The 26,342-nt window shown below is 35.2% G+C and overlaps 1 protein-coding gene across 1 annotated transcript in view; it reads right to left on the bottom strand.

Moving 5' to 3' along the window:
* Man2a1 (mannosidase alpha class 2A member 1) overlaps positions 1-26,342 on the bottom strand; it is a 174,480-nt gene that overhangs the window by 122,149 nt on the left and 25,989 nt on the right. The window contains exon 4 of the mRNA XM_047555657.1: positions 9,954-10,125. Coding sequence (XP_047411613.1) covers positions 9,954-10,125 — 172 coding nt within the window. The remainder of the gene's footprint in view (positions 1-9,953; positions 10,126-26,342) is intronic.

The raw sequence follows: 26,342 nt of genomic DNA, 5'->3' as shown, positions 1-26,342 counted from the left end.
TTGGGGCATAGGAGGAAATAATAAACAGGTGTTTAAAAGCTCTCTGTGGTTGCAATACTCCACCCCTTCCAACCCACAGCAAGCTATCACTCATATTCAACCATACATTATGGCAGTTCCCTTTCCTACACAGAGCAGAGAAATCTTAAACAAGTTACAAATGTCTACGGAACGCCCTTTTTTGTAGGGGCCTCTGCAGATTTGACAACCTTGCCATTAAAATGGAAGGTCACCACTCCTGTCTGGGTAGAACAATGGCCATTGTCTAGGGAGAAGGTGGCAGCTACAGAGGCCCTCATTCAAGAACAGTTACAACCGGGATATATTGAACCTTCTACCAGTCCATGGAATATGCCCATTTTTATCATAAAGAAGAAATCAGGGAAATGGAGATTATTACAAGATTTAAGAGAAATTAATAAATGTATACAACCTATGGCTCCACTTCAGTGTGGACTGCCTAACCCTAATCTAATTTCTCAGGAGTTTTCCTTATATGTAGTAGACTTAAAAGACCGTTTTTTACTATTGCCCTCTTTCTTGATGATTGAGAAAAATTTGCCTTCACAGTTCCTGTTTTCAATCATAAGCCTGCTGATATAGTGGAAAGTTCTTCTTCAAGGTACATTAAAAAGCCCCACATAATGTCAATATTTTATAGATAAGGCTCTTAGTCTTCAAACAATTATTTCCACATATTCTTATTTATCATAGTATGGATGATATTTTGATTGCTGGGCAAATACTTACAGAAGATACTTTAACTAAATTGCAATGCATTCTATTACAATCTGGCATCAATGTGGCCACAGAAAAAATTCAATGACAACTCCCTATTAACTATTTAGGACATAAAATACTACAACATTATTCCATTCCTCATGTTCCAAAATTAACTCTTCCTTCTAAATTTTCCTTGGTTCGTTTACAGCAAGTTTTAGGACATTTAAATTGGGCCTGACCATATATTTCTTTACTGATATGTTGTTGCCTTTCTTTCAGCTGTTGAAAAAAACAACACAATCCCACCAGTGTTTTCCAGTTAACTCTTACCCTGACTGCAGCTCTCAGCATGTTAATGAGAAATTATCTACAGTTCTTATGGATGAACTCCCAACACTCAATGCTCCTCCTTTATCTCTACTAATCTTTACAGGGAAGTCTTATGCCTTTGCCATAGTTGTTGCGATTTATAATCAAAACTTGATATAAAAGAGTGGTTATATTCTCCTCACTTTTCAGGAAGAAATGTTCTCCTTTATGCTGATATATATGCTCAACTGATCTCAGGTGGTCGCAAGTGTATTTTCTCTCTTACAGGAACAGATATTCATGTACTTTATCTTATTTGTGAAAAGACTTCACAGTATTTAAAATTTTCTTCATATTACCAACCTGTCTTAAACTGATTTTTTAGCCTCTATTGCTTTCCATGCACCTCCGGAAGAACACCTTTCCTTATTGTGGCAAGTCTCTCATGCTCCTTTTTCTATAATCTCCTCCATTCCACTTTCCAGCAGGATTACTGTCTACACTGATGGAAGAAAACAACAGGGTGCGGTATCTATATTCACTGATTAAAAAATGGACTGATTACTACACATTGCCTCAAGCATCTCCTCAGCAAGCAGAATTAGCTGCAATTATTTTGGTTCTTCATATGTTTCCCACCACCTTAAATATCATTATAGATTCTCAGTATATAACCAAACTGATGCCTCATATTTCCTCTGCAATTTTGTCACCTCATTTGGACTCTAATTTGTTATCCTTGTTTATCACTCTACAATCTCTATTACAGGGTCATACTGTTTCAGTATTTCTTGCTCATATACGTAGTCACACTAAGATTCCTGGACCACTCACTAAAGGAAATGCTCATGCTGATGCTGCTATAAAATCACTTTATCCTCTCTTTTCAGGTGCCATGGAATCACACAAGTTTTTCATCAAAATGCTCACTCTTTAATGAAAACCTTTTCTATTTCCTCTCAATAGGCCAGTTTCATTGTAATAATTGCTCTCATTGCACACCCTTTCATTCCCCTACTTGGGAAACTGTAAACCCTTGAGGTTTACATTCTAATGCCTTTGAGAGATGGATGTAACTCATTTTCCTCCCTTCCACCCCTATTATTTTAAATGTAACCATAGATACATCCTCAGGCCTTCTACGGACCAGTGCACACTGTTCAGAGAAGGTCTCGGCCTGTAATTCTCATGTGCTCCTCTGCATTGTCACCATGGGTAAACCTCATCATTTAAAAACTGACAATGTCTCTGCTTATACTTCTAGTGCCTTTGCTTAGTTTTGTAATCAATGGAATATAATTCTAGCCCATGGAATTCCCCACAATCCTACTAGACAGGCCTTAGTTGAATATACACATCACATGCTTAAAACGTGCCTTTTAAAAGAAAAACAAAAAGGGGACCTAGCCTTCCTCTGGTTAATAATGCTCTCAATATTGACTTGTTCACAATAAATGCTCTTAATGTACAGTATGAAGATAATACACATCGCTGGTCCTCTGCCTTAGACAGGCACTTTACCCCTAAGGAACTACTACCAAAGATTTATGTGAAATACCAAGTTACACCAGACCGGATATAGCAGGACCCTGTACCTTTAATTACTTGAGGGAGGGCATATGCTGCTGTTCTTACTCCTACAGGTCCTGTCTGAATTCCTGCCAGGTGTGTGAGACCCACCAATCATCATGAGTTGGCATGGAGGACTTCACAATCTGATTCCCAAATTCCATTTGACCCTGGATGAAGAGGACTCTGATTCAAAGAAGGAACCTCTGACAAGAACAAGAGGTCCAAGAGTCCCCCAGTCTTTGAATCATCTAGTGACTTGGGGGGATATAAAAAATTTAACAATATCTGCTCAACAAATGCTAGCCCAGATGGGTTTAAAATGTACCCTGGAAAAATTGGTTATAGCTCTGTTTGCAATACTTGCCTAAACTTTCACGTCTATCTTGGCTACTATTGTGTTATTTCTCTGTTGTTGTACCCCTGTTGGTGGTGTCCCCGTACTTAGTGGAAATTGTTAATTCTTCTGAAAATTTATATCCATTAAGTTATTCTTGCTAATAGGGGTGCTATTGATTACTTGCTGTTGTTACATCATAAGGGATGCCAGGAATTTAATGATATGTGTTGTTTCGATTTAACTGATAACAGTAACCCCATTCAAAAGGAACTGGATCACCTTAAAGACATTGCAAAGAAGGTGCAAAAAGATGATGGAGGTTGGAATTTATTAGACTGGTTAACCTCGAGGCTACCAAATTTTACATGGAACAGTTTTTCATTGGAGGATGTTTACTGATACTTGCCATATTATGCTGTGCTTTTTTTTGCCAATGTTTGCCTTGCTTTCTCCCTCCACCTTCCTAGAACAGAAGACAAGTCATGTCTATTCAAAAGTTCATACAAAACAAAAAGGGGAGTTGTAGGGATTCAGGCCAGTCAACATACAGAGAAGCAAAAGTTCTTTGAGTCAAGCAAACTCCTCAGGACAACAGGCCTTCTGTTTGAATGGCTTAGAAATGCTCTGAAGCTCTTCTGTCCTTGAGACCTGGAGACATTATCTTATTATAATAACATTTGGTACTAGTGGACTCTGAGAAGCAAGCAAGTTATGTGATCTGCACATGCACAAAACTAACTGCACTATGTAACCTAATGTAACTTGATATGACCCTGGAATAGATAATAAAACTGGACTGGCTTTCCCATGGGAGCTACTTCTTGCTCTTCATCATCCTGTGTGCTTGCCTCTTTATTAGTTCACCCCTTAACCCTTATAGCTGGACCCCAATTAACCTTTACATATAAGCAATACACTAGTTGTCAAGAGAAAATTCCATTGGTAATGCCCCTTACAAGCTAAGAATTTTAACTAAAGAGAGCAAATCTAAACATCTAATAAATTTTCCCCAAAATTTATACATATTGCCTACATTTAGGCAACTAATTCTAAGAATGTTTTGCTCAATTAAGAAAAACAAATGCTATTACCCTAGTTCCACAGATAAATGTAATAAACAAACAAAAGTGAATGATTATAACCAAAAGGGAGAGAAGTGTAAGCAAATCTTGACCAGAAACAAAGCTCAATGTCCTAGTGTGGCTATTCAAGCAAAATGGTACACAGCCCTCCCAGCCCCCAAGTCCTACTATCCTCTATCCTCAGTACTGGGTTGAATCATATGAGGAACTGCCATTTTTGTACATCAAAAGTGGCCAAATATTGGCAACTGCATGTAGTTCATCCTAAGTAAAATGGCCAAGAAAAACAGAAGAAGAAAAAAGAAAGAAAGAAATCTGCACTCAGGTAGAATCAAGAGAAGGGGATCATCCACATGTCATAAAATTGGCAGCATTTCTGACAGAGTGCAGGTGAAACTGAACAGAATTCAACAAGCACTGACCTACAGCTTCCCAGTATGAAAATCAGTGTGAAGCCCAAGTCATAAATGGAGAAGATTCTGAGAGATTCTGGCTGCAGTTCCTGGTTTGGAGAGCCAACTCCAGAGGCAAAGCTCACTAACCATAGTTCCCATTCAATGGGAGATACCCTACCAGGAAGCTCCCTGATACAGCCCTCCTGGGAGGGAGCCATACATAGCCTCCCCTTATCCAACACAGCAGGCAGGAAATCTAGTTTTCCTTCTAAGATAATTGAACTTTGCCCTAACTCTGTGAAGAACCTTCACACCTCCTACCTAACCCACAGGCCAAACCAAAAGAGAGTTAGATGCACAAAGCTAGCCCCAGGCTCAACAACTTCACCAAAGAAAGACATTCACAGATGGGACATTCTTTCTCCAGATCTTCTTACAACCCAGTTCATCTCTTCCCTCCCCCAATTCTATTTATAACCTGGGCACCTTCCCCAACCGCTAGATGCAGGATGCCCAAGTACTCCTTCAGGAACTAGTTCTCCAACAAGGGAACTAAGGAGAAATACACATCCGTTAAATTTTTTCATTTGTAAGCAACACTAACTCTGGAAAGAAAATGTACTGGGGGCTGTTTCATGGGCACAAAGAATTGAGGGCAAAGCTAAAAAGTTCAGGTTCAAAAAAGGGTTGGAGGAGAATCTCCAAAAAGACAGCAAACATAAAAAATTAAAATAAAACTACATAAGTAAAAGAAGTGAAACTCAGTAAATAGTCAACTTCTGAAACAAATGAAACAAAAGCAGGAGTCAGGAAGTGCAGAAAGTATGTTGAGGAAATTTTGAACTAACAGACGGACAACTGAATGAAAAGTTATATATACCTAAATATATAACTTGGTGAAACTTTAAAACTTCTTGGGTAATTTTTTTTAATCCTAAAATCATGTAAGCAGAGGGTAAAAAAACTTATCTTCAATGAAGCATTATAAAGAAGGTTCTTTAAAGATAAAACAGAAACGTAAATTTTATAATTAACTCTATTAAAAAATAGACTCTCAAGATAATTTCAGAACTAAAAATTCCATACGGCACCCAAGAAAAATATTCCAAATGGAAAATAAAAGCTAAAATAATAAGAGCCACTAATACACACTGGGGATTTAAAAATGTGCCATGCACGTGTTAAGCATCTTCTTTTGTATTAATTCAATCTTCATTAAAAGATTAAATAAATTCCAATATTAACTCCATTTGAAAATTTTTTACAAAATGCGGCACACAAGTTAAGAAACTTACCCCAAATTATAGGGTCACTGAGAGTTGCCAGGATTTGAACCCAGGCAGTCTGGATCCCATACCAGCCTTTTGAACTACCATTCAAAATTGGCTGACCTTACAGTACAAAAAGGAGCACACATCAGGTCACTAAAACAAATGAACAACAACAAAAGAGTAGTTGTGAAAATAATGTTTGCCATGAAAAGGATTAAGACTGTAATTTGTCAATAGTAACAGATATAACTTAAGATGAAGAAACAGAAATACAAGCCTGGGAGTGCCCAGAACCATGTAATTCCTGCCCCATAGTTTATGTTCAAGAAATGTCTGTTGAATGAATAAACAAACGAGCTAGTAAAGATGGGAACAGATCAGGCAAGAAAGAAACTGGAAAACAAGTAAGAGGAAGCTGACAAGAGATCATTACAAAAAGTAAGTACAGTCAGTTCTGCTACAGACACTTATTTTAAAAACGGGAATTTGTGCCAAAGTGATTGATTTTATCAGGAAACAAAGTTAAACATTTTTGATGTGCAATTTGGTCCCTGAGAAACACTAAGTGAAGGCAGATAACTACCCAGCTGGACTGAGCCCTGGAGGAATACACACATGTGCATGCTGCAAACATCCACCCGCTCCCTCAGTTCATCACGTGTTATGAGTCACACTCCTCCACACCTGCTGTGCAATTTTCCATCAGATTTCAAGAAACAACACTTACACCACCATTTCACAGTAACACACATCCAAACTTTTGCCAACACCCACTTCCACAAACAAATATCAGGTCTTTTTCAAGGTAAACTGATAAATTTATTGTAGCATTTATGCATGTCTTAGTTTAATACATGTAAAACTGGACAAGCATCTTTATTAGCTTTCCCTTTTAGATCCTTTGGTGAGCACATGTCACAGATGAAATTCTACAGTGCTGTGCCCTAACCCCATTTTTTCCATGAGCTCTGTGGTTCTGTTGCACGCCTATATATACACAGTGATTTTTAGGAATGAGTATGTAACATGATAGTAAAACTAACTGTACCCAGATGAAAACAGTAATTTTAAAATACTGAATTAGCAGATACCCTTCAAAATCCACATTCTACAAACACCTCCTCTTCGAAAACCAGTAGAAGGTTCGTCAACATTGGTCACATATTAAGTCACAAAAAGAAACTAAAAAAAAAAAAATTCTAAAGAACAAAAAGGGCACACTTCATACTTTCTGACCATAAGATATTAAAACAATATTTTAATAAAGTATAACAGGAAAAAAGAGCACTTTCAAGATAAAATATTTTTTTTTTAGCAAACTCAAGTCAAACGGTAGATATAGCTGTAGAATATTTATGAAAAAAAAATGACAAAATTACATAGAAAAATGTAAAAATTAGTTATAACAGTGTTATAAGGTAAACACACAGATGGAGGTACATTTCTTATTAAAATAAGTGGATTGGCCCATTTAACATTAGTGAAAGCAAGTAGAAGAAATTAGGAAAGATGAAAGCAGAAAGGTCAAAGTTAAAAACCAAAAAAATACAAATAGATTCTAGGGAAGTGAGGGCAGGCGAAAACCAACAAAATAAGTGAAAGTTTTAGCCCATCTATTACAGATAAAGGAAAACATCAGAAAAGAAGTAACAAAAAAAGCAAAAAATAAGTACGAATGAGATAAATCCTTAAAAACTAATTAAATCTCAATAGAATTTCTATAAAACTATCGTTTTCTTAGAAAATATAAAATGTTATTTGTATACAAAGAGTAATGTAAGATATAAACAAAATCATTTTTATATTTTAAAAGTTAGTCAAAGAACAAAAAAAAAGTTCCATGTAATTTTACAAGGTAGTTCTTAATTTTTTTTTATTTTTTTTTTGGTACTGGGGATTGAACTCAGGGGCACTCAACCAGTGAATCACATCATCAGCCCTATTTTGTATTTGATTTAGAGACACAGTCTCATTGAGTTCCTTAGTGCCTCACCATTGCTAAGGCTGGCTTTGAACTCTGAATCCTCCTGCATCAGCCTCCCAAGCTGCTGGGATTACAGGTGTGTGCCACCATGCCTGGCTAGTTCTTAACTTTTAAAAAACTGCAAACCAGTAGGTAGCTAGAGCTAAACTAAAGATTTAAAAGCCAGGAGCTGTGGCACAAGTCTGTAATCCCATTGACTCTGGGAGGTTGAGGCAGGAGGATCAAGTTTGAGGCCAGTCTCAACAACTTAGATAGGCCCTAAGTAAGACCCTGTCTCTAAATTAAAAATAAAAAAGGCTGGAGATGTGACTCGGTGGATAAGCACCCCTGGAGTCAATATCCAATACTGAAAAATAAAAATAAGGCTTCGGAAATGTATGATTGACTCTGTATGTGTGCATGTGTATATGTGCATGTGCACACACCTAAGTATGTAAATCTAAATTGACTGCTAACATATAAAACATAATAGACACAACACTTTGGAATACTAGTTTATCTTGGGTAACTGGAGGCAATATCCTGACAACAAGTATCTGGAACAGAAGAGTAGCCAGTCACATTAGCTATGGTGGTTATTCAGTTCACCCTGGTACCTCCAGAGTCTACATTCTCCAAGTAATTACAGAAATCAATCCTCCCCCAAAACTGTCATTAGATGTTTATGCCAATTTCCATCAAAATCCAAAGACTTTATTTTTTGGATGGAATAGGAAGAACTTAACAAATTAATTATAAAGCTCTTTGAGAAAATTAAATGGTCATTCATTAAAATAATCTTTCAATATAGAAAAACGAGAAGATTTAAAGTATCAGCTAATGAAACATATCATAAAGCCACAACAATTAAGATATAATTAGATATAATTAAGAGTCAAACAGGAGCTGGGATTGTGGCTCAGTGGTAAAGAGCTTTCTTAGCACATGTGAGGCACTGAGTTCAATCCTCAGTACCACATAAAAATAAATAAAATAAACATATTGTGTTCATCTATAACTAAAATACAAATATATAATATATATAATATATACATAGAAGTATGTGTGTGTGTATGTACATACACACACACACACACACACACATATATATATGTGTGTGTATATATATACATATATATAAAGGAGTTAAACAGAAAAGTTCATGAAACAGGTCAAGAGTCCCAGAATTCAATGCATATTTAAACAGAATAAAGATGGCACTTCAAATCAGTAGAAAAGGATGGATTATTTCAATCTTAGGAGCTCAGCATACAATCTTAGGAGCTCAGCATACAAAGGCACACTCTGTAGGCAGACATCCTGGGCTGGATGGAATTATCAGTGCTGCCACGTTTAGCAGCGTGACCTCAATGAATCAGTGTCCTTATCTGTAAATGAGGATAATGATCGTACCTACTTCACAAAACTGTTGATAGGATGATCAATTATAAATTTTTAAAGTGCTTAGAACACTAATAAATGTAGTAAGTGTTGCATAAATGATGTTAAATAAATAAAACAAGTCATGATAATTCTTAACTCCTGAGAACAGGGATACTTGATAATCAGAGAACCACCTGTCATACTATATAGGAATAAATAAATTGGGGGATTTAAAAAATGAATGGCAAAAAATGAAACTAGAGGAAAAAAAGGACTGTTTATCTAAATTGTAGATTAGGGAAGATCTTCCTAACTATGAGAGCAAAAGCAATATCAAAAGAAAATAGATTAATAGATTTGACTACATAAAAATTTGTCTGTATGTCAAAGATTAATAATAAAAACTTCAGTAAAAATATATGTATCTCTATAAATGAATCAGAAAAGTATAATCAAACAAGTCACAAAAAATTTGGTCTCTAAAAGAAATATGCAGCACTATTAGCAATCAAAAATACAAATTAAAATATCTTTCAACAAATTGACCAAGTTTTTCAAAAATCTTATTGTAGACCAATAAGCTAAGAAATTGATACATTTCTACACAGAAGATTGAAAAATTCACTGAAACGACCTTTCTGGAAATCACCCTGATAATATACTATAAAAATATTTAAACATTAAGCCCCTTTGACCTAGCAATTCCATTTCTAGGACAAACTTGGAATAAGAATTTCAAAGGAAAAATTTCAATTCTTTTTTTTTCAGAGATGAATCAAAATCAATGCAAAAACGGATATACAGAAATAAAAGATTCAGAAATAAAGCTAAAAATACACCTTCTAAAAATTCAATACTTGTTTCACTATACAATTAAGCTTTAATATTACCAAATTTCAAAAAAACTTTAAAACAAACCTTTTAACAGCTTCCTTCTTCTGAGTATCTATAATATCCCACCATCTTGAAAGGTAAGAGATTTCAGACCAGATAAATTTCCGCCTTGAGTCTTCTTTCAGCTTTATGACCATGTTATTAAAAATATACTGAGTGCTGTCTCTAAAGTAGTCATTGAAAGTCTTCAACCAACCTAAACCAAGACACAAATACACCACAAAGGTCTGATTCATATGGCTGATTACAACTCATTCACATTCCACTACATTACCTTTGGACATCCTTAGATGTTTCATTCATATAAAGATATATTTAAAATTTTAATCAGTGTTTTCAATTAATGAAGTTCCAGTCTAATTGACATAAGACTCAAAAAAACTCATGAACACTGAAACAATAAAAACACTCTAAAATATGCACAAAATTTCAGAAAGAAAAAAGAAAAATTAAGATGACTTAAAGCCAAAAAAGTGGTTATTTTTGCCTAAACAATCCACTTAATTATTTATCCCTCATTGAGGAAATTTTTTTAATCTTAAAAATCTAAACAGTGCTAACAAATTGGCACTATTCTTTCCAGAATATAGAATCAAAACTGTATTCTCTCATGCCACATCTAAAATTTCCCACCTATCAAATAAGTTAAAATAAAGACAGACAAAATCACAAATATAAACTAAATCTAAAAATTAGCAGCAGAGAAATAAGTACATACAGTACTACCATGAATACTAGGAAGAAGAATTCTTCCCAAAACAGGCATTTGTTACCAAAAACTATTCATTATTCAATTTTTTTGGAAGCACAAAATGTCACTAAATCAAACACCAAAGGGTTTGTAGACCTTTTTTAAAAAAGAAAATTATAGGTATTTATGATTTGATTCTCTGAGGTTTTGTTTTTACTACTTTTCAAATATCCTAGAAATTTAGACTTAAGACATTAGCAATTCGATTATAAGGAACATTTTTAACAAGACCCACAATTCCAAATATAGCCCCATCAGTCAATTAAAATGATCATGGTAAAAACCTAACACTGCCACCAATTTCACCTACAGGTGGTAGGCAAAGTGGACCCCCTGGAAAATAACGTAGTCTCATCTATTATAACCTTTATTTTTCCCCCAAGTCTTAGTTTCAAGACTTTTATTTAATAAGATTTTTGCTTTTAGAATTTATATTGTAAACTGTGGAAAAAGCATGTAGCATAAATTGTATATGAAATGGTATAAGAAGGAGAGTTTCGAGACATCCAGGATGAATTACTACTCATTTGATTTCAGACATCATCATATGAGAGAACTAAAGGATAAGGGGTCCAAGTTACTGTTTGTCTATGATTAACAATCAATGTGTACCAAATCTGCTAGCAAAAAACAAGTAACAATGAATAAAAACCTGCTAGGGCAAAAAAAGATAATACAAATGTTTTGACAATGTGCACTGTTGAAAAGGACCCTGCAGCTGTGACTGGATTTATCCCTCTTGCTTTGACTCACTCACTCTACAATTATTTACTTAGCATCTACAATATGGCAGGTATGACGCCTGGTAAGTCAAACAGGAATAGTGTAAGATACTCTACAGGACCTTCTTGATCTTGTGCACTTTTAAAGTGGTTTTGTCACCAAAACAAGGTTTCTGGATAATTTAAGTTTTCCATGTTTAATTAAAAAGCCTTTAAAAAAAAAAGCCTATACCTTTAGAAAAACTCAAAAATATCTCATGAAATAATGATTTGCACAGAATTCCATCTTACTTTTTGAAGGTACTAACCTAGAGCTCTATCCCATAACTTCCAAGCCCAAATCCCCATCTGGATTCCCAGAGATAGGCAAAAAAAATCCAAATTACCTTTAAGTGGGTATTTCCTAAGTTCCCTTTGTCCATGCCAACACTGAGTTTAGAAACACCAAGTACTTAGAACTGAACTTTGGATATAATACATGACAAACATTAGCTGCTATTATTTTCACTATCAGCATTATCATAGCCAGTCTACACTGTCCTTTTCCCACTGGTACAATAAAACCAGGTAAAGGGGAAATAAAAAAAGGTATTTCTTAACACCTAATTTTTTTATTTGTTCTAATTAGTTATACATGACAGCAGAATGCATTTTGATACACTGTACACAAATGGAGCATGACTTCTCATTGCTCTGGCTGTACATGGTGCTGAGTCACACCAGTAGTATAAACATACAGGTATATAGGGTAATAATGTCTCATTCTACCATCCTTCACATCTCCACTGCCTCACCCCTCCCTGCAATCCCCTGTACACAATCCAAAGTACCTTCATTCTTCCCTACCCCCAACGCCCACTATGGATCAGCATCTGCTTATCAGAGAAAACACTCAGCTTTTGGTTTTTTGTGATTGGCTTATTTCACTTAGATATTCTCTAGTTCCATCCATTTACTTCTAAATGCCATAATTTCATTCTTCTTTAAGGTTAAGTAATAGTCCATCATGTTTATGTACCATTTTTAAATTTTTTTTTTTATTTTTACAGACTGCATTTTGATTCATTATACACAGAGTACATCATTTCATTTCTATGATTGTACACAATGGAGCTTCATACCATTCCTATAATCATACATGAGCATAGGATAATGATGTCTGGCTCATTCCACCATTTTTCATACCCCCCCACCCTCTCATTTCCCTCTACAAAATCTAAAGCTCATCCATTCTTCTCTCATCCCCTCACACCCTCCACCCCCATTATATGTTTTCATCCATTTATTAGGCAAAACATTCAGCCTTTGGTTTTTGGCGATTTATTTATTTCACTTAGCATGATATTCTCCAATTCCATCTATTTCTCTGCAAATACCATAATATTATTCTTCTTTATGGCTGAATAATATACATTGTGTATATATATCACAGTTTCTTTATCCATTCATCTGTTGAAGGACATCTAGGTTGGTTCCACTATCTAGCTACTGTGAATTGAGCTGCCTTACTGTCATGTGTTAATTTTAAGTCTTTTGGATATAAACCGACAAGTGGGATAACTGGGTCAAAAGGTGAGTCCATTCCAAGTTTTCTGAGGATTCTCCACACTGCTTTCCAGAATGGCTGCACCAATTTGCAACTGCACCAGCAATGTAAAAGCGTGCCTTTTTCCCCACATCCACACCAACATCTATTATTGTTTGTGTTCTTGATAATAGCCATTCTAATTGGAATAAGATGAAATCTCAGAGTTGTTTTAATTTGCATCTCTAATTACTACAGATGTTGAATACTTTTTCATATATTTATTAATTGCCTGTATGTCTTCTTTAAAATGTCTGTCCAGTTCCCTGGCCCTTTTATTGATTGGGTTCTTTGTATTTTGGGTGTAAAGTTTTGTAAGTTCTTTATAAAATTTGGAGATAAGTGCTGTATCTGAAGTGCGTGTGGAAAAGTTTTTTTTCCCACTCTGTAGGCTCTTTTCACATTCTTGATTGTATCCTTTGCTGAGAAAAGGCTTTTAGTTTGAATCCATCCTACTTATTGATTCTTGCTTTGATTTCTTGTGCTTTGGGAGTCTTGTTAAGGAAGTCTGGTCCTAAGCCAACATGATGAAGATTCGGGCCTACTTTGTCTTCTACTTGGTGCAGGGTCTCTGGTCTAATTCCTAGGTCCTTGATCCATTTTGAGTTGAGTTTTGTGCAAGGTGAGAGATAGAGGTTTAATTTCATTTAATTGCATATGGATTTCCAGTTTTCCCAGCACCATTTGTTGAACAGGTTATCTTTTCTCCATTGTATGTTTTTGGCTCCTTTGTCTAGTATGAAGTGACTGTATTTATGTGGGTTCATCTCTGTGTCTTCTATTCTGTACCACTGGTCTGCATGATTTTCTTTATCCATTCATCTGTTGAAGGGCACCTAGGTTGGTTCCATAGTTTAGCTATTGTGAATTGAGCTGCTATAAACACTGATGTGGTTGCATCAATGTACTATGCTGATTTTAAGTCCTTGGGTACAAACCAAGGAGTGGGATAGCTGGGTCAAATGGTGGTTCCATTCCAAGTTTTCTAAGGAATCTCCACACTGCTTTCCAGAGTGGTTACACCAATATGCTTTCCCACCAGCAATGTATGAGTGTACCTTTTTCCCCACATCCTTGCTAATACTTATTATTGCTTGTATTCTTGGTAAGTGCCATTCTGACTGGAGTGAGATGAAATCTTAATTTTGATTTGCATTTCTTTAATTGCTAGAGATGATGAACATTTTTTCATGTTTGTTGATCAACTATATTTTTTCTTCTGTGAGGTGTCCAGTTCCTTGGCCAGGTTGAAGACTACTACCCTGTCAGAATATAATTGCATTTGAAGATAAGATCTTTAAAAAGATAAAATCCAAAATGACTGGTACTCTTAAAAGAAGATTAGGGCACAGACACACAGAAGGAAGACCATGAGAAGATAAGGAGAAGATGGACATCTACAAGGCAAGGAGAGAGAAGCTCCCCAAAGAAACCAATCCTGACACCTTGATCTTGGACTTCTATCCTCCAGAACTATGAGAAAATAATCCTCAGTTGTTTAAGCCACCTCATAGCTCACGGTAGTTTGTTACAGCAGCCGTGGTAAATTAAGGCAGCCTTAGAAGAAATTAATGTTATTATCATCCCTACAAAAAAAGATTGCAATATAGAGATAATTTACCAAGTACCATCTTAACATTTAATATACTATATTTACCTACATATTACAACATTAAGCTGAATTCCAATGTATGTAAGCAAATTTATTTCTGAACCATGCTCTTATTACTTAAGTGTAACAAGGACTATGTAAATTACCTAAAAGGCTTTGCTAGAATTATCATCTTTTAAGACATCATTATGTCTTTTATCTAAATTTTAGCAAAGGTCAAAACTAATTCCTAATTATTTTGCTATTAGCTAAATTAAAGAACTATGAACAGTGAATGCCTCCAAAATTAATTTAATAGAAAAACTCCAAAAATCTAGCATAAAAGGTAAATTTAAAAGGAGTAGTCTTTATAAAGATAAATAAAAGGCTTTTTTAAAAAAAATATAACTATTTAGTTTCAACAATTATAATTTGTTATGAACTAATATCATTTCAAAGACTCATAAATTCTTAAGAGTTTTCATAGAGGAATCATGGTGACTGATTAATCCATTTTGCCTTCAACATTTCATTTGCCCTTCAATAATCATGTAGAGAATATGTCAAAGATATTTACATGAACCAAAATACAAGCTTGGAGAAGTCAACTTAAAAGCCTTCCATAAAACTCATCTATAATAGATACTAATACCACTACAATATAGCACAATTAATGAAGAATGAACTGAAAGATAGCCTCTTGCAGCTTCCAATATTGAGTAATATAACAGTAAATTAGTTTTTATTGCTCTTATACAATAGAGTAATCAAGTATTCCCTTTTACACTGAATTGGATCTTTCTTTTTCTAAATCACTGTAAAAACTACAATTGTATATTAACATGAGATCAGATAGACAGTATTTTATGAAAAGTTGTATGAGATAAATTCTTGTGATATAAAATTATATTCCTATCTCTAGATTTAATAATCTTAGGACATTTAGTTGCAAGCTGATTTACTTAAGTGGTCAATTCACATTTTTTTCCTTTCCCTTGAATACATTTTGAAATTGAACCAGGAATAGAACAGCATTGAGAATACCTTTCAATTTATTCTTTTTCACTCTAACCACCCAATGACCCATAAAAGAGCCAATAGCTGTTTTAAATAATTGGAGAAACATCTAAAATAATGAGTGAATAATTAGAAGTTCCACAAAGCAGATATAAATCTAAATTAAATACACCACTTTTTAAATTTATGTTCTAAAATAAAATACTAATAAGGTTGAAAGTTCTATTGCCTATTTTTAATGTATAAAAACAATTAAGTACCTATAATTACTGATAAATCACTATTTTTAAATTTTGGACTCTTGATTATCGCTTAGAAGTATGTGGAGATCTGATTTTCTTAAGGAACGCATTTTTTTTCTTTTTTTTCTTTTCCTTTTTGGTGAGGGGTGGTGGTACATGGGCACACGCAATACTACCATGAGTACCTAGGCAAGAGGTATCTGGCCCTGATCTAGAAGGATCTCCTCATTCGTCCTCCAACCATACCACTTCACACAGGATAAATCCACAGGTTAAAGAACTTGCACACCCAGAGCCTGTCATGCCCTCCAAGTACCAGGGCTCAAAATCTGTGCAAACAGCACCAAAGCTGGGTTCTTCAGCCCTGGTAGGGTCCTTCTGTAAGTCCCTCCTCATGAGTACACTAGAACCTGCAACTGGGAACCTCCCTACCCGAGCAGGACCTAGAGGCTGCAGTTTATTAGGGTGTGAACAGAGCCCTGTGGTGTCTGCAAGCAAAGCTCTTCCTGGTTTGGGACAGGGCCAGGTCTGGGAGGAAAGGGAACTGGACTACTCCCTAGGTTGATCCTTCCCGTGTACACCATCACACACCAGTGGAAAACGGGAGCCTGTGCAGTATAAAGACTAAGACCACACTCGGTCTTCCAGATCACAGAGGAATTTCTATTTCTTTCTTTTTTATTTTAAGCCACCTATTACTTTGATTATTAACTTTTAAATATTGAGACTTGGGGTATGTGGGCCTCTTTGTACTTTTGCCCCAGAGCCTACAAATTTTTTATTTGTAGTTATATGACAGTAGAATGCACTTTGTTACATCATATTAAGATGGAGTATGATTTCTCACTCTACTGGTTGGACATGATGTAGAATCCCACATATATGTACAAAAGATAATAAAGTCTGATTCATTCTACTATCCTTCCTACCTGATAGCTCCCTGCTCCCTTCATTCCCTTCTGCTGAATCCAGACTAACTCTATTCTTCCCTAACCCTCCATCCCTTATTGTGAATTAGTATCTGCATATCAGAGAAAACATTTGGCTTTTGGTATTTTTGACTTATTTCACTTAGCATGGTATTCTCCAGCTCCATCCATTTACCACCAAATACCATAATTTCCTTCTTCTTTAAGGCTGAGTAATGTCCATCGTGTTTCTGTACCATATTTTCTTTATCCATTCATCTGTTGAAGGGCACCTAGGTTGGTTCCATAGTTTAGCTATTGTGAATTGAGCTGCTATAAACACTGATGTGGTTGCATCAATGTACTATGCTGATTTTAAGTCCTTGGGTACAAACCAAGGAGTGGGATAGCTGGATCAAATGGTGATTCCATTCCAAGTTTTCTAAGGAATCTCCACACTGTTTTCCAGAGTGGTTACACCAATTTGCAGCCCCACCAGCAATGTATGAGCATACCTTTTGCCCCACATCCTCACCAACATTAATTGTTTGTACTCTTGATAATTGCCATTTTGACTGGGGTGAGATGATATCTTAGAGCAGTTTTGATTTGCATTTCACTAGTTGCTAAAGATGTTGAACATGTTTTCTTATGTTTGTTGATTGATTTTATTTCTTCTTCTGTGAAGTGTCTGTTCAGTTCCTTAGCCATTTATTGATTATTTGTGGGGGTTTTTTGGTGTTAAGTTTTTTGAGTTCTTTGTAGACCATGGAGATTAGTGCTTTATCTGAGGTGCATGTGGTACAGATTTTCTCCCATTCTGTAGGCACTCTTTTCATCTTACTGATTACTTTCTTTGCTGAGAAGAAGCATTTTAGTTTGAATCCATTCCACTTATTGATTCTTGATTTCACTTCTTGCACTTTAGAGGTCTTGTTAAGGAAGTCAGGTCCTAAGATGACATTGTGAAGATTTGGGCCTACTTTTTCTTCTATTAGGGACAGGGTCTCTGTTCTAGAGCCTAAGTCTTTGATCCACTTTGAGTTGCATTTCATGCAAGGTGACAGCATAGGGGTTAAATTTCATTTTATTACACATGGATTTCTAATTTTCCTAGCACCATTTATTGAACAGGCTATCTTTTCTCCAATGTATGTTTTTGACACCTTTGTCTAGTATGAAAAAATTGTATTTATGTGGGTTTGTCTCTGTGTCTTCTATTCTGTACCACTGGTCTACATGTCTCTTTTGCTGTGAATACCATGCCATTTTTGTTACTATGGCTCTGTAGTATAGTGTAGTGATAGCTCCTGCTTCACTCTTCCTGCTAAGGATTGTTTTTACTATTCTGGGTCTCTTATTCTTCCAAATGAATTTCATGATTGCTTTTTCTAGTTCTAGGAAGAATGTCACTGGGATTTTAATAGGAATTGCATTAAATCTGTATAATGCTTTCAGTAGAATGGCCACTGACAATATTAATTCTGCCTATCCAAGAGCACGTGAGGTCTTTCCTTCTTCTAAGGTCTTCTTCAATTTCTTTCTTTAGTGTTCTGTAGTTTTCACTGTAGACATCTCTTACCTCTTTTGTTAGATTGATTCTCAAGACAAACCCTTCTCAACTTCAAGAATCCAATAGACCACAGCACAATAATACTGGATGACTTTAACACACCTCCTCTCTCAGTACTGGATAGATCTTTCAAACAAAAACTGAACAAAGAAACTCTACAACTAAATAATACAATCAATAATTTAGAATTCACAGACATATATAGAATATTTTATCCATCAATGAGTGAATACACTTTCTGATCAGCAGCACATGGATTCTTCTCTAAAACAGACCATATCTTATGCCATAAAGCAACTCTTAACAAATACAAAAAATAGAGACAATACTCTGCATCCTATCAGATCGTAATGGAATGAAATTAGAAGTTAATGATAGAATAAAAAATAGAAGCTACTGTAATACCTGGAGACTAAAAAATACACTATTAAATGACAAATGGATAACAGAAAAAATCAGGATGAAATAAATACTTAGAGGTAAATGATAATAGTGATACAACATATCAAAATCTCTGGGATACCATGAAGGCAGTGCTAATTCATTGATTTCCATTCATTGCTAATTCATTGAACCAACATATGGAATGCACATAAGTGCATTGAGCTTATTCATTAAAAGAATAAAAAGTCAACAAATAAATGACCTAATATTACATCTCAAGCCCTAGAATAAGAAAAACAAACACCAAAAACTGTACAAGACAGGAAATAATTAAAATCAGAACCAAAAATCAATGAAATTGAAACAAAAGAAAAAATTCAAAAAATTGTCAAAACATAAAGTTGGTTCTTTGAAAATATAAATAAAATAGATAAACTCCTAGCCATACTAATGAACAGAAAAAAGAGAAAACTCAAATTATTAAAATTCGTGATGAAACAGGAAGTATCACAATGAACACTACTGAAATACAGAAGATAATTAGAAACTATTATGAAAATTTATACACTAATAAAATAGAAAATATTGAAGACACTGAAAAATTTCTAGAGACATATGACCTACATAAACTGAATCAGGAGGTCATACAAGATTTAAACAGAACAATTTTAAGAAATGAATTAGAAAATATCATTAAAAGCCTACCAAGTGAGAAAACCCCAGACAGATTCTCAGCCAAGTACTACAAGACCTTCAAAGAATTATTAACACCAATATTCCTCAAATTGGTCCATGAAATAGAAAAGAAGGGAACCCTTCCAAACTCATTCTATGAGTCTAATATTACCCTGATGCCAAGATCAGACAAGACACATCAAGGAAGGAAAACTTTAGACCAGTATCCCTGATGAACACAGATGCAAAAATTCTCAATAAAATTCTGCAACTCAGAACAAAAACATATTTAAAAGATAGTGCCAGACAATCAAGTGGGGTTCACCCCTGGGATGTAGGGTTGGTTCAACATATGGAAATCAATAAACGTAATTCATCATATCAATAGACTTAAAAACAAGAATTATATGATCACCTCAATAGATGCAGAAAAAGCATTTGACAAAATACGGCACCCCATCATGTTTAAAAAACTAGAAAAACTTAGTAGGAACATACCTCATCATCATAAAAGCCATATATGCTAAGTCTAAGACCAACATAATTCTACATGGAGAAAAATTTAAAGCACTCCTCTAAAAACTGGAACAAGACAAGGATGCCCTCTTTCACCACTACTATTCAACATCATCCTTAAGCCTCTAGCCAGAGCAATTAGGGGAAAGAAATTTAAGGAATACGAATAGGAAAAGAAGAACTCAAACTATCACCATTTGCCAATGGCATGATTCTGTATTTAGAAGATCCAAAAATTTCCACCAGAAAACTTTTAGAATTCATAAATGAATTCAGCAAAGTAGCAGGATATAAAATCAACACCCATAAATCAAATGTGTTCCTATATATCAGTGATTAATCTACTGAAAGAGAATCAGGACAACTACCCCATTTGAGACAACAGTCTCAAAAAAATTTCTCCAAATCTTTGAAGCAGACCTGGGTATACTAAAACCCAAGCTTCAACTCAATCAATTCTCATGAATCTAGCACCTGATACAAACCTACACAAGCAAGACTTCAGTAAATATGTACCTGAGAGATGAAATGTACAACCGAAAGGACTAGGGCAAAAAAGCATGGGGGAAGAGAAATGCAAATTTATCACTTCAACCAGAAATGAAACCAAAGGTAAAAGATACTGTACTACAAGCTTGACTATGTTCACTATTCTAAAGCTAACCTAATTATCTTTGTCCTTTAAGTTTCTACAATAATTAAAAAGGCCCTGTCAGTCCTAAGACGATTTAAAACACTGATCCCTAAAAAGGTACACTCCCCGCCCCCCCCCCAAAAGCACTGTTAAATCATTATGGTATTGGCTGCAACAATAATGTTTTTTGATAAGAATATTAATTCCAATCAAAAGCTAAACTGGTGCCAACTTTTGGGAAAGCATGAAAAGATTTGAGTACAAAATTAATTATATTCCAATAAGTAACAAACTGGTAACATTTAAAACATTGAACCTAAGCTTTAAGCTATTTCCATTTCAATAGGAAATTATTCTCAATTTTAAAATAAATACAAGCATGCTTATAAAGCAAGCTTCCTTATTTTAGTAATTGAGCTATTTTCTAGCAGCAAATGAGTAACACGTTTCTTCCATCAGTGGTTAATCCTTCAATATTTGCCTGTAACATGCAGTCTTACACTTAAGGGGTGACGTATAATTTTACCTGGTATCACTAGTACTCAGATATGTTCATGATTAATTTTAATTCCAAGGTTTCTCTTGGAATTAAGTTAGTTAGTAAGTTAGTTAGTAAGTTAGGTTTACTTCTCCCCCTGATAAACTGTGAAACCGTTTTACTTAACATCCTAGTTCATTTCATTCAAAGAGGTACTGAGCATCTAATAAGGACAAGTAATAAAGCAAAGCTAAATGAACACAGATTCTACACTGAAAATAAGAACAAAATGTTGTGGAAATAAAATACCAGAAGAGCAGAAGAGAGATTTCAGTCTTAGTCATCAGCTGGATACAGGGAAAAGTATATAGAAAAGACACCTAACCTTAAAAATACATGTTAATTTCAGGGTGCGTAAGGCAGTTGGGTGCACTGGTGGAAACAGGTAGAGAAAATAAAATTAAAAATAGAAGTGGGGAACAGAGATTAAAAATATTTGAAATCATTATTTTTCTTACAGAAAATAAGGAGGAAGTTAAGTTTTCAGATCTGTGCTTTCAAAACTATATGTACCAAGAGTGTAAAGCATACAGTTACAAGGTAAAATAGAAACAGATACAGGAAATGAGACCGTTGCAAGAGTTTAGTCAAAAAATGGTTTCAAATTGCAGTGGAAATAGACCAAGGGAAATAAAAGACCAATGAAGCAAAATAAAAAGAACTTAGTAACTGACTACTGTTTCTGGAGATGATAAGGAGAGAGTTAAAGATAGAGCCAATGCTTCTAAAGACCTATTAAATCTCTGGGAACCTATAAACCTGCTGATTCTTCTAAATGCTTTTGAACTCAGGTTTCCAAAATAAGACCACCTTTTTTTTTTTCCAGGTGACTTGGTGTTATCTGATAGTTTTCTAAATCTATCAGTTTCACTTCCATTAGTAGTTTGAGATACAATACTTTTTAAATCCACGTCAGGTGCTGTCACTGAAAACTTTACACCACACCACAAGAACCTATTTGCATTACCATTAGGACAGCTGGGATTTGGGTCATCCCGATCCTGCAGCTGTGTATGTATAATGTCCAGCTTACTCTATTGCTTTTGAAAGTGTCCTTTAAAAGACCTGCATATACCTTGATACATGAAACCTACAATTGTGAGATCAGCCTCCAAAATAATTTCTAAATCTATGCAAAAGTCAACTGGTTTCTTTTTACAGATCCCATCTGTGAGCATCTAATAACACCAACTAGGGATGCTTCAGACCTACTATGCCTTTACCAAGCAGAGCTTACTTGCCTGAAATAATGGAAAACAGTATCTCTAATATGAGGGACATCATTAGAACTAAAACAAAAAGAGACTTCTTTTGATGAGTTTTTCTCAGGGTATGTGAGGAAGACAGCCTTGTGGTCAGGTAGGCTGCACAAATTAGCAGGCTTGCAAGAAGAACCCACTTTAAAAGCTGGAAAATACTGATTCAAAATCACTTCCTCATTGTAGAAAATGTTGCAATGAGGAAAACCATTAACTCTCTCACATACTAATATAGTATTTAAGGTAAGAGACATCCATTTCAGTATGAAAAGATTAGAAAAAAATAACAAGGCAAAAAGGATAAGAAATTGTGTGTTGAGGTGTCCACTTTTGCAAGACAGTTCAAAAAAATCACTTTTATGATTAAAAATACTAAAGGAGATGATATTTGGCATGGCAATACTTAAAAGACTTTCCTTCTCAATGCTCTGCCTGTGGCTTCACAAGAGTTACCCACAAATGGCACTATCATATTAAAGAACAGTTATAAGTCCTTGTTCTGGAGCCAAGATCATCTAGGTTCAAATCCAGTTCTGCAACAGAGAGATTATTCACCCTTTCTCCTGCTTCTTTTCTTATCTATGAAATAAGGACAATAATATGACTCTGTCAAAAGTTGCTGAGAGAAGTAATGGATTTAATATATGTAAAATGCCTAGAACAGTGCACAAAACTTGGTTACTTCCCTAAGCTTTAGCAATTGTTTTCATTACCGGGGCACAGGTGAGCAGTGAAGCACCCAGGCTTGATACAGTTAACTGAAATGCAGGGAATCAGAAGACATTTAATGACCACCTACATCTCTAGGAGTCACTGAACCTAAATGATCCCCAAGGAAAAACATCTAAAGACAATCCAAACCATCTGCATTTTCTTCCTCTAAAAAGAAACCTGAATATATAAATTCTGGATATCTCTTATAAGCAGAATTCTAGAGAGTCATGTAATTGAATTCTCAAATGTTATCATTCTCTTAACAATTAAGGTTTTCGGATAAAATAAAGGATGCCAAGTTAGATTTGAATTTCATATGAACAACAAACATTTAATATTTGGAACACACAGATTCACATACTAAAATAGTACCCATTTTTAATTCGAAATTCGAGTTTAACCAAATATCATGTATTTTAATTTGCTAAACTGACAATCCTATTAACAATACAAAGTCCACATAAATGTGCTAAATTAGTCGGGCACAGTGGTACACACCTAGGAGCTGAGACAAGAGGACTGCAAGTTCCAGACCAGCCTCAGCAACTTAAAGATACCCTGTCTCAAAATAAAACATAAAAAAGACTGAGTTCTAGCTCTGTGGAAGTGTCCCGGGGTTCAATCCCTAGTACCAAAAAGAAGGGGGGGAAAAGGTGCTACATTTGCTAATACCCATAAATCGAGAAGAAAAGAAAGATAATCATTTGAATCAAAACAAAGTATTTTAAGCAACAGTATGGTTAATGGAAAGAACATGGATTTTAGAAACCGACAAACCTGGGCTTCAATTCACAAATCTCAGAGAATTTATCATTGACTGACTTTGGAACAAATTACTACATTTCTCCTCAGCCTCACTGCCCTCACCTGTTAAATGAGGCTTCGTTCACCACTTTCCATTCCCCTCTTGCCAGACAGGCAACAAATGCTAGTAGCTCTCAGCTCTTCCTCATACTATGTGAGTTTCAGGAAATCAAATTTCCCAGCATGGTTGTCAAAACCAAAGAACCCACTTCATTCTGCAGCAACTAAACCAAAGAGTGTACTTCCCAAACTGTTGGGGGCTATGCCATGCGGACTACACCAAGATGGCGCCTGGCAGCCAGCCAGAAGTTGTTCTGATCACATCAGCAGTGAGGAAATCAGTTAGCATAGACACTCAGGTGCTTTATCATTGGCCTATTCACTCTGTGAGTCCACGCACACAGAGTGCACATGTGTTCCCGAATGCTCCTGCTAGTGCCTGCTCATTTTGACCTTTGCCATGATTGGGCAGCTGGAACTGGCGTGGCCCTGCCCTCCACCTTCTGGAGGGAATATAAGCGGGCAGTAGGCAGAAGGCAAGGAGAAGCAGCAGCAGCAAGCAAGAAGCAGCAGCAAGCAGCAGCAGATCATAGAGCGGAGAACTGAGAACACATCTCTAGGTCGTAGATCACAGATCGCAGTATGCGGGACACACCACTAAGAAGCACCTCAGAAAGATAGCACCTAGTTCACAGGATGCGGGACCTACCTCTAAAAAGAAGCAGCAGAACTCTAAGAAGAAATAGATCTCTGATAAACGTAGAAGCCTGTCTTTCTCTAAAACTTCCTCTATAAGCAAAGCCTATCTTTCTCTCAAAGCTTCTCTTCCTCTAAAATCAAGCAAGCCTACCTTCTTCTATAAGCTAGAGAATAAGCAAGCAAGCAAGCAAGGAAGCAGCTCAGGAATAGAAGTAGTTTATTTCCAGTCCACCTCCAATAAATACCCACGCGATTGTTGCTACGAGCGGCAACGCCAAACTGTATGCACACAAACCTTTCCGCTACTAACCAATTCATTCCAATCAGTAGCTTTCTTTGACAGCCCGGCTTCTGTCTCAAAGGTCTTCCATCTACACGAACATTAACCAGGATGGCTGACCAAACTGCTTTCAATGTCTATACTTGACAGTATTCCAACAGAAATGTTTGACTATAATATCATGCTGTGATTTGTTCACATTTTCAATTGTTTCACAAACTTTTTTAGAGTAAGGATTCACAAATTTATTTCAAATAATCATATAATATTAAATAGATAAATCTATTTTCTTAGTTTAAAATAAAACTGAAAAATTTCACTGTTTCAATAAGCAATTCTTCCAAAGAACTGCAAACGCACAAAAGAAAATTATTTTCCGGTATCACTTGTGAGACTAAGTCTTCCTACTATTTTAGAGTCATACCACATGGGGGATTATTTTCTAATGTTCATTTTACAAATTGCTTAACTAACAATATGCTGTTCAACCTTCCATTTAGCATACCTTATCTTTTCTCTACACACTGTGATTTCTTTGAAGGAAAATTAACTAAACATTTCAGCAGTTTAACTAGTGGGAAGCAAAGAATTAAGATTGTAGATAGAAAGGTGCTGTAATTCTGTTTTAATCAGCTTATTAAATACAACATGAACATGTATCAATCAACTAGCATTTAATTTCATGGTCTATGATTCAAAACTTTTCAAAAGCATAAGAGTAAAAAGTTATCAGCATTTACCTAACAATTCCTTTCCAATTTTGTTTTAACTCATGTAAAGCATTTAAATATTGTATGACAGTTGTAACCTGTCCTTACAGACTGGAAGAACACATAATTAGGAATTTTATTATGATACAAATCTATTTTGAAATTTACCTTTTCTTGCAGGATATTACAACTCAGCCCAAAATAAAAAATAGCCACATATACACACAGATATAGCAACACAAATTCTTAGGGGACTAAATATTGAAATCTTTTGAATTTTTATTTCAAATATTTTGATCCCCAACAGACATAAATCCACTAATTAAACAAACTATTAAAGTTTGTTTTAAATTGTTGCTGCAGAAAATGCAAACAAAACTCTATGAATCTCATTTAAAGTAAACTGCCTAACTGCATATTCATTTAGGAGTATTCTACAAAGACTTCCCCTTACAGAGTCACATTTTGACTTGGACTATATGTGCACATACTTTTTTCCCCTATTGAAAAGTTATTTTCATGATATTTCAAAATAATTTAGTTTATCAATATTCTATTTTGTTAAGGACTACTGAAAATCATTAAGAAAAGTCAGTGAATTCTTTTCTCTAGCATTTTGCTAGATAGAAAAAAATCACTTTAGTTTTAAAAGGTCTGTTTCTGACCATTATTTTTAACACAAGTGGAGAAAGGCCTGAGGGTAAGGGTCATTAACATTTTTTACTAAAACAAAATGATTCATGTGGTTGCTAGGATACCAACAGACAGATTCATTTACTGCAGTCAGAAACAGTCATTAGGGTTGTCCTCT

The sequence above is a fragment of the Sciurus carolinensis genome, chromosome 6 (genome assembly GCF_902686445.1).
Source record: "Sciurus carolinensis chromosome 6, mSciCar1.2, whole genome shotgun sequence".
NCBI classification, from domain to species: Eukaryota; Metazoa; Chordata; class Mammalia; order Rodentia; family Sciuridae; genus Sciurus; species Sciurus carolinensis.
The sequence above is the reverse complement of the archived record's forward strand: the minus strand, read 5'-3'. Positions and strand labels throughout refer to the sequence as shown.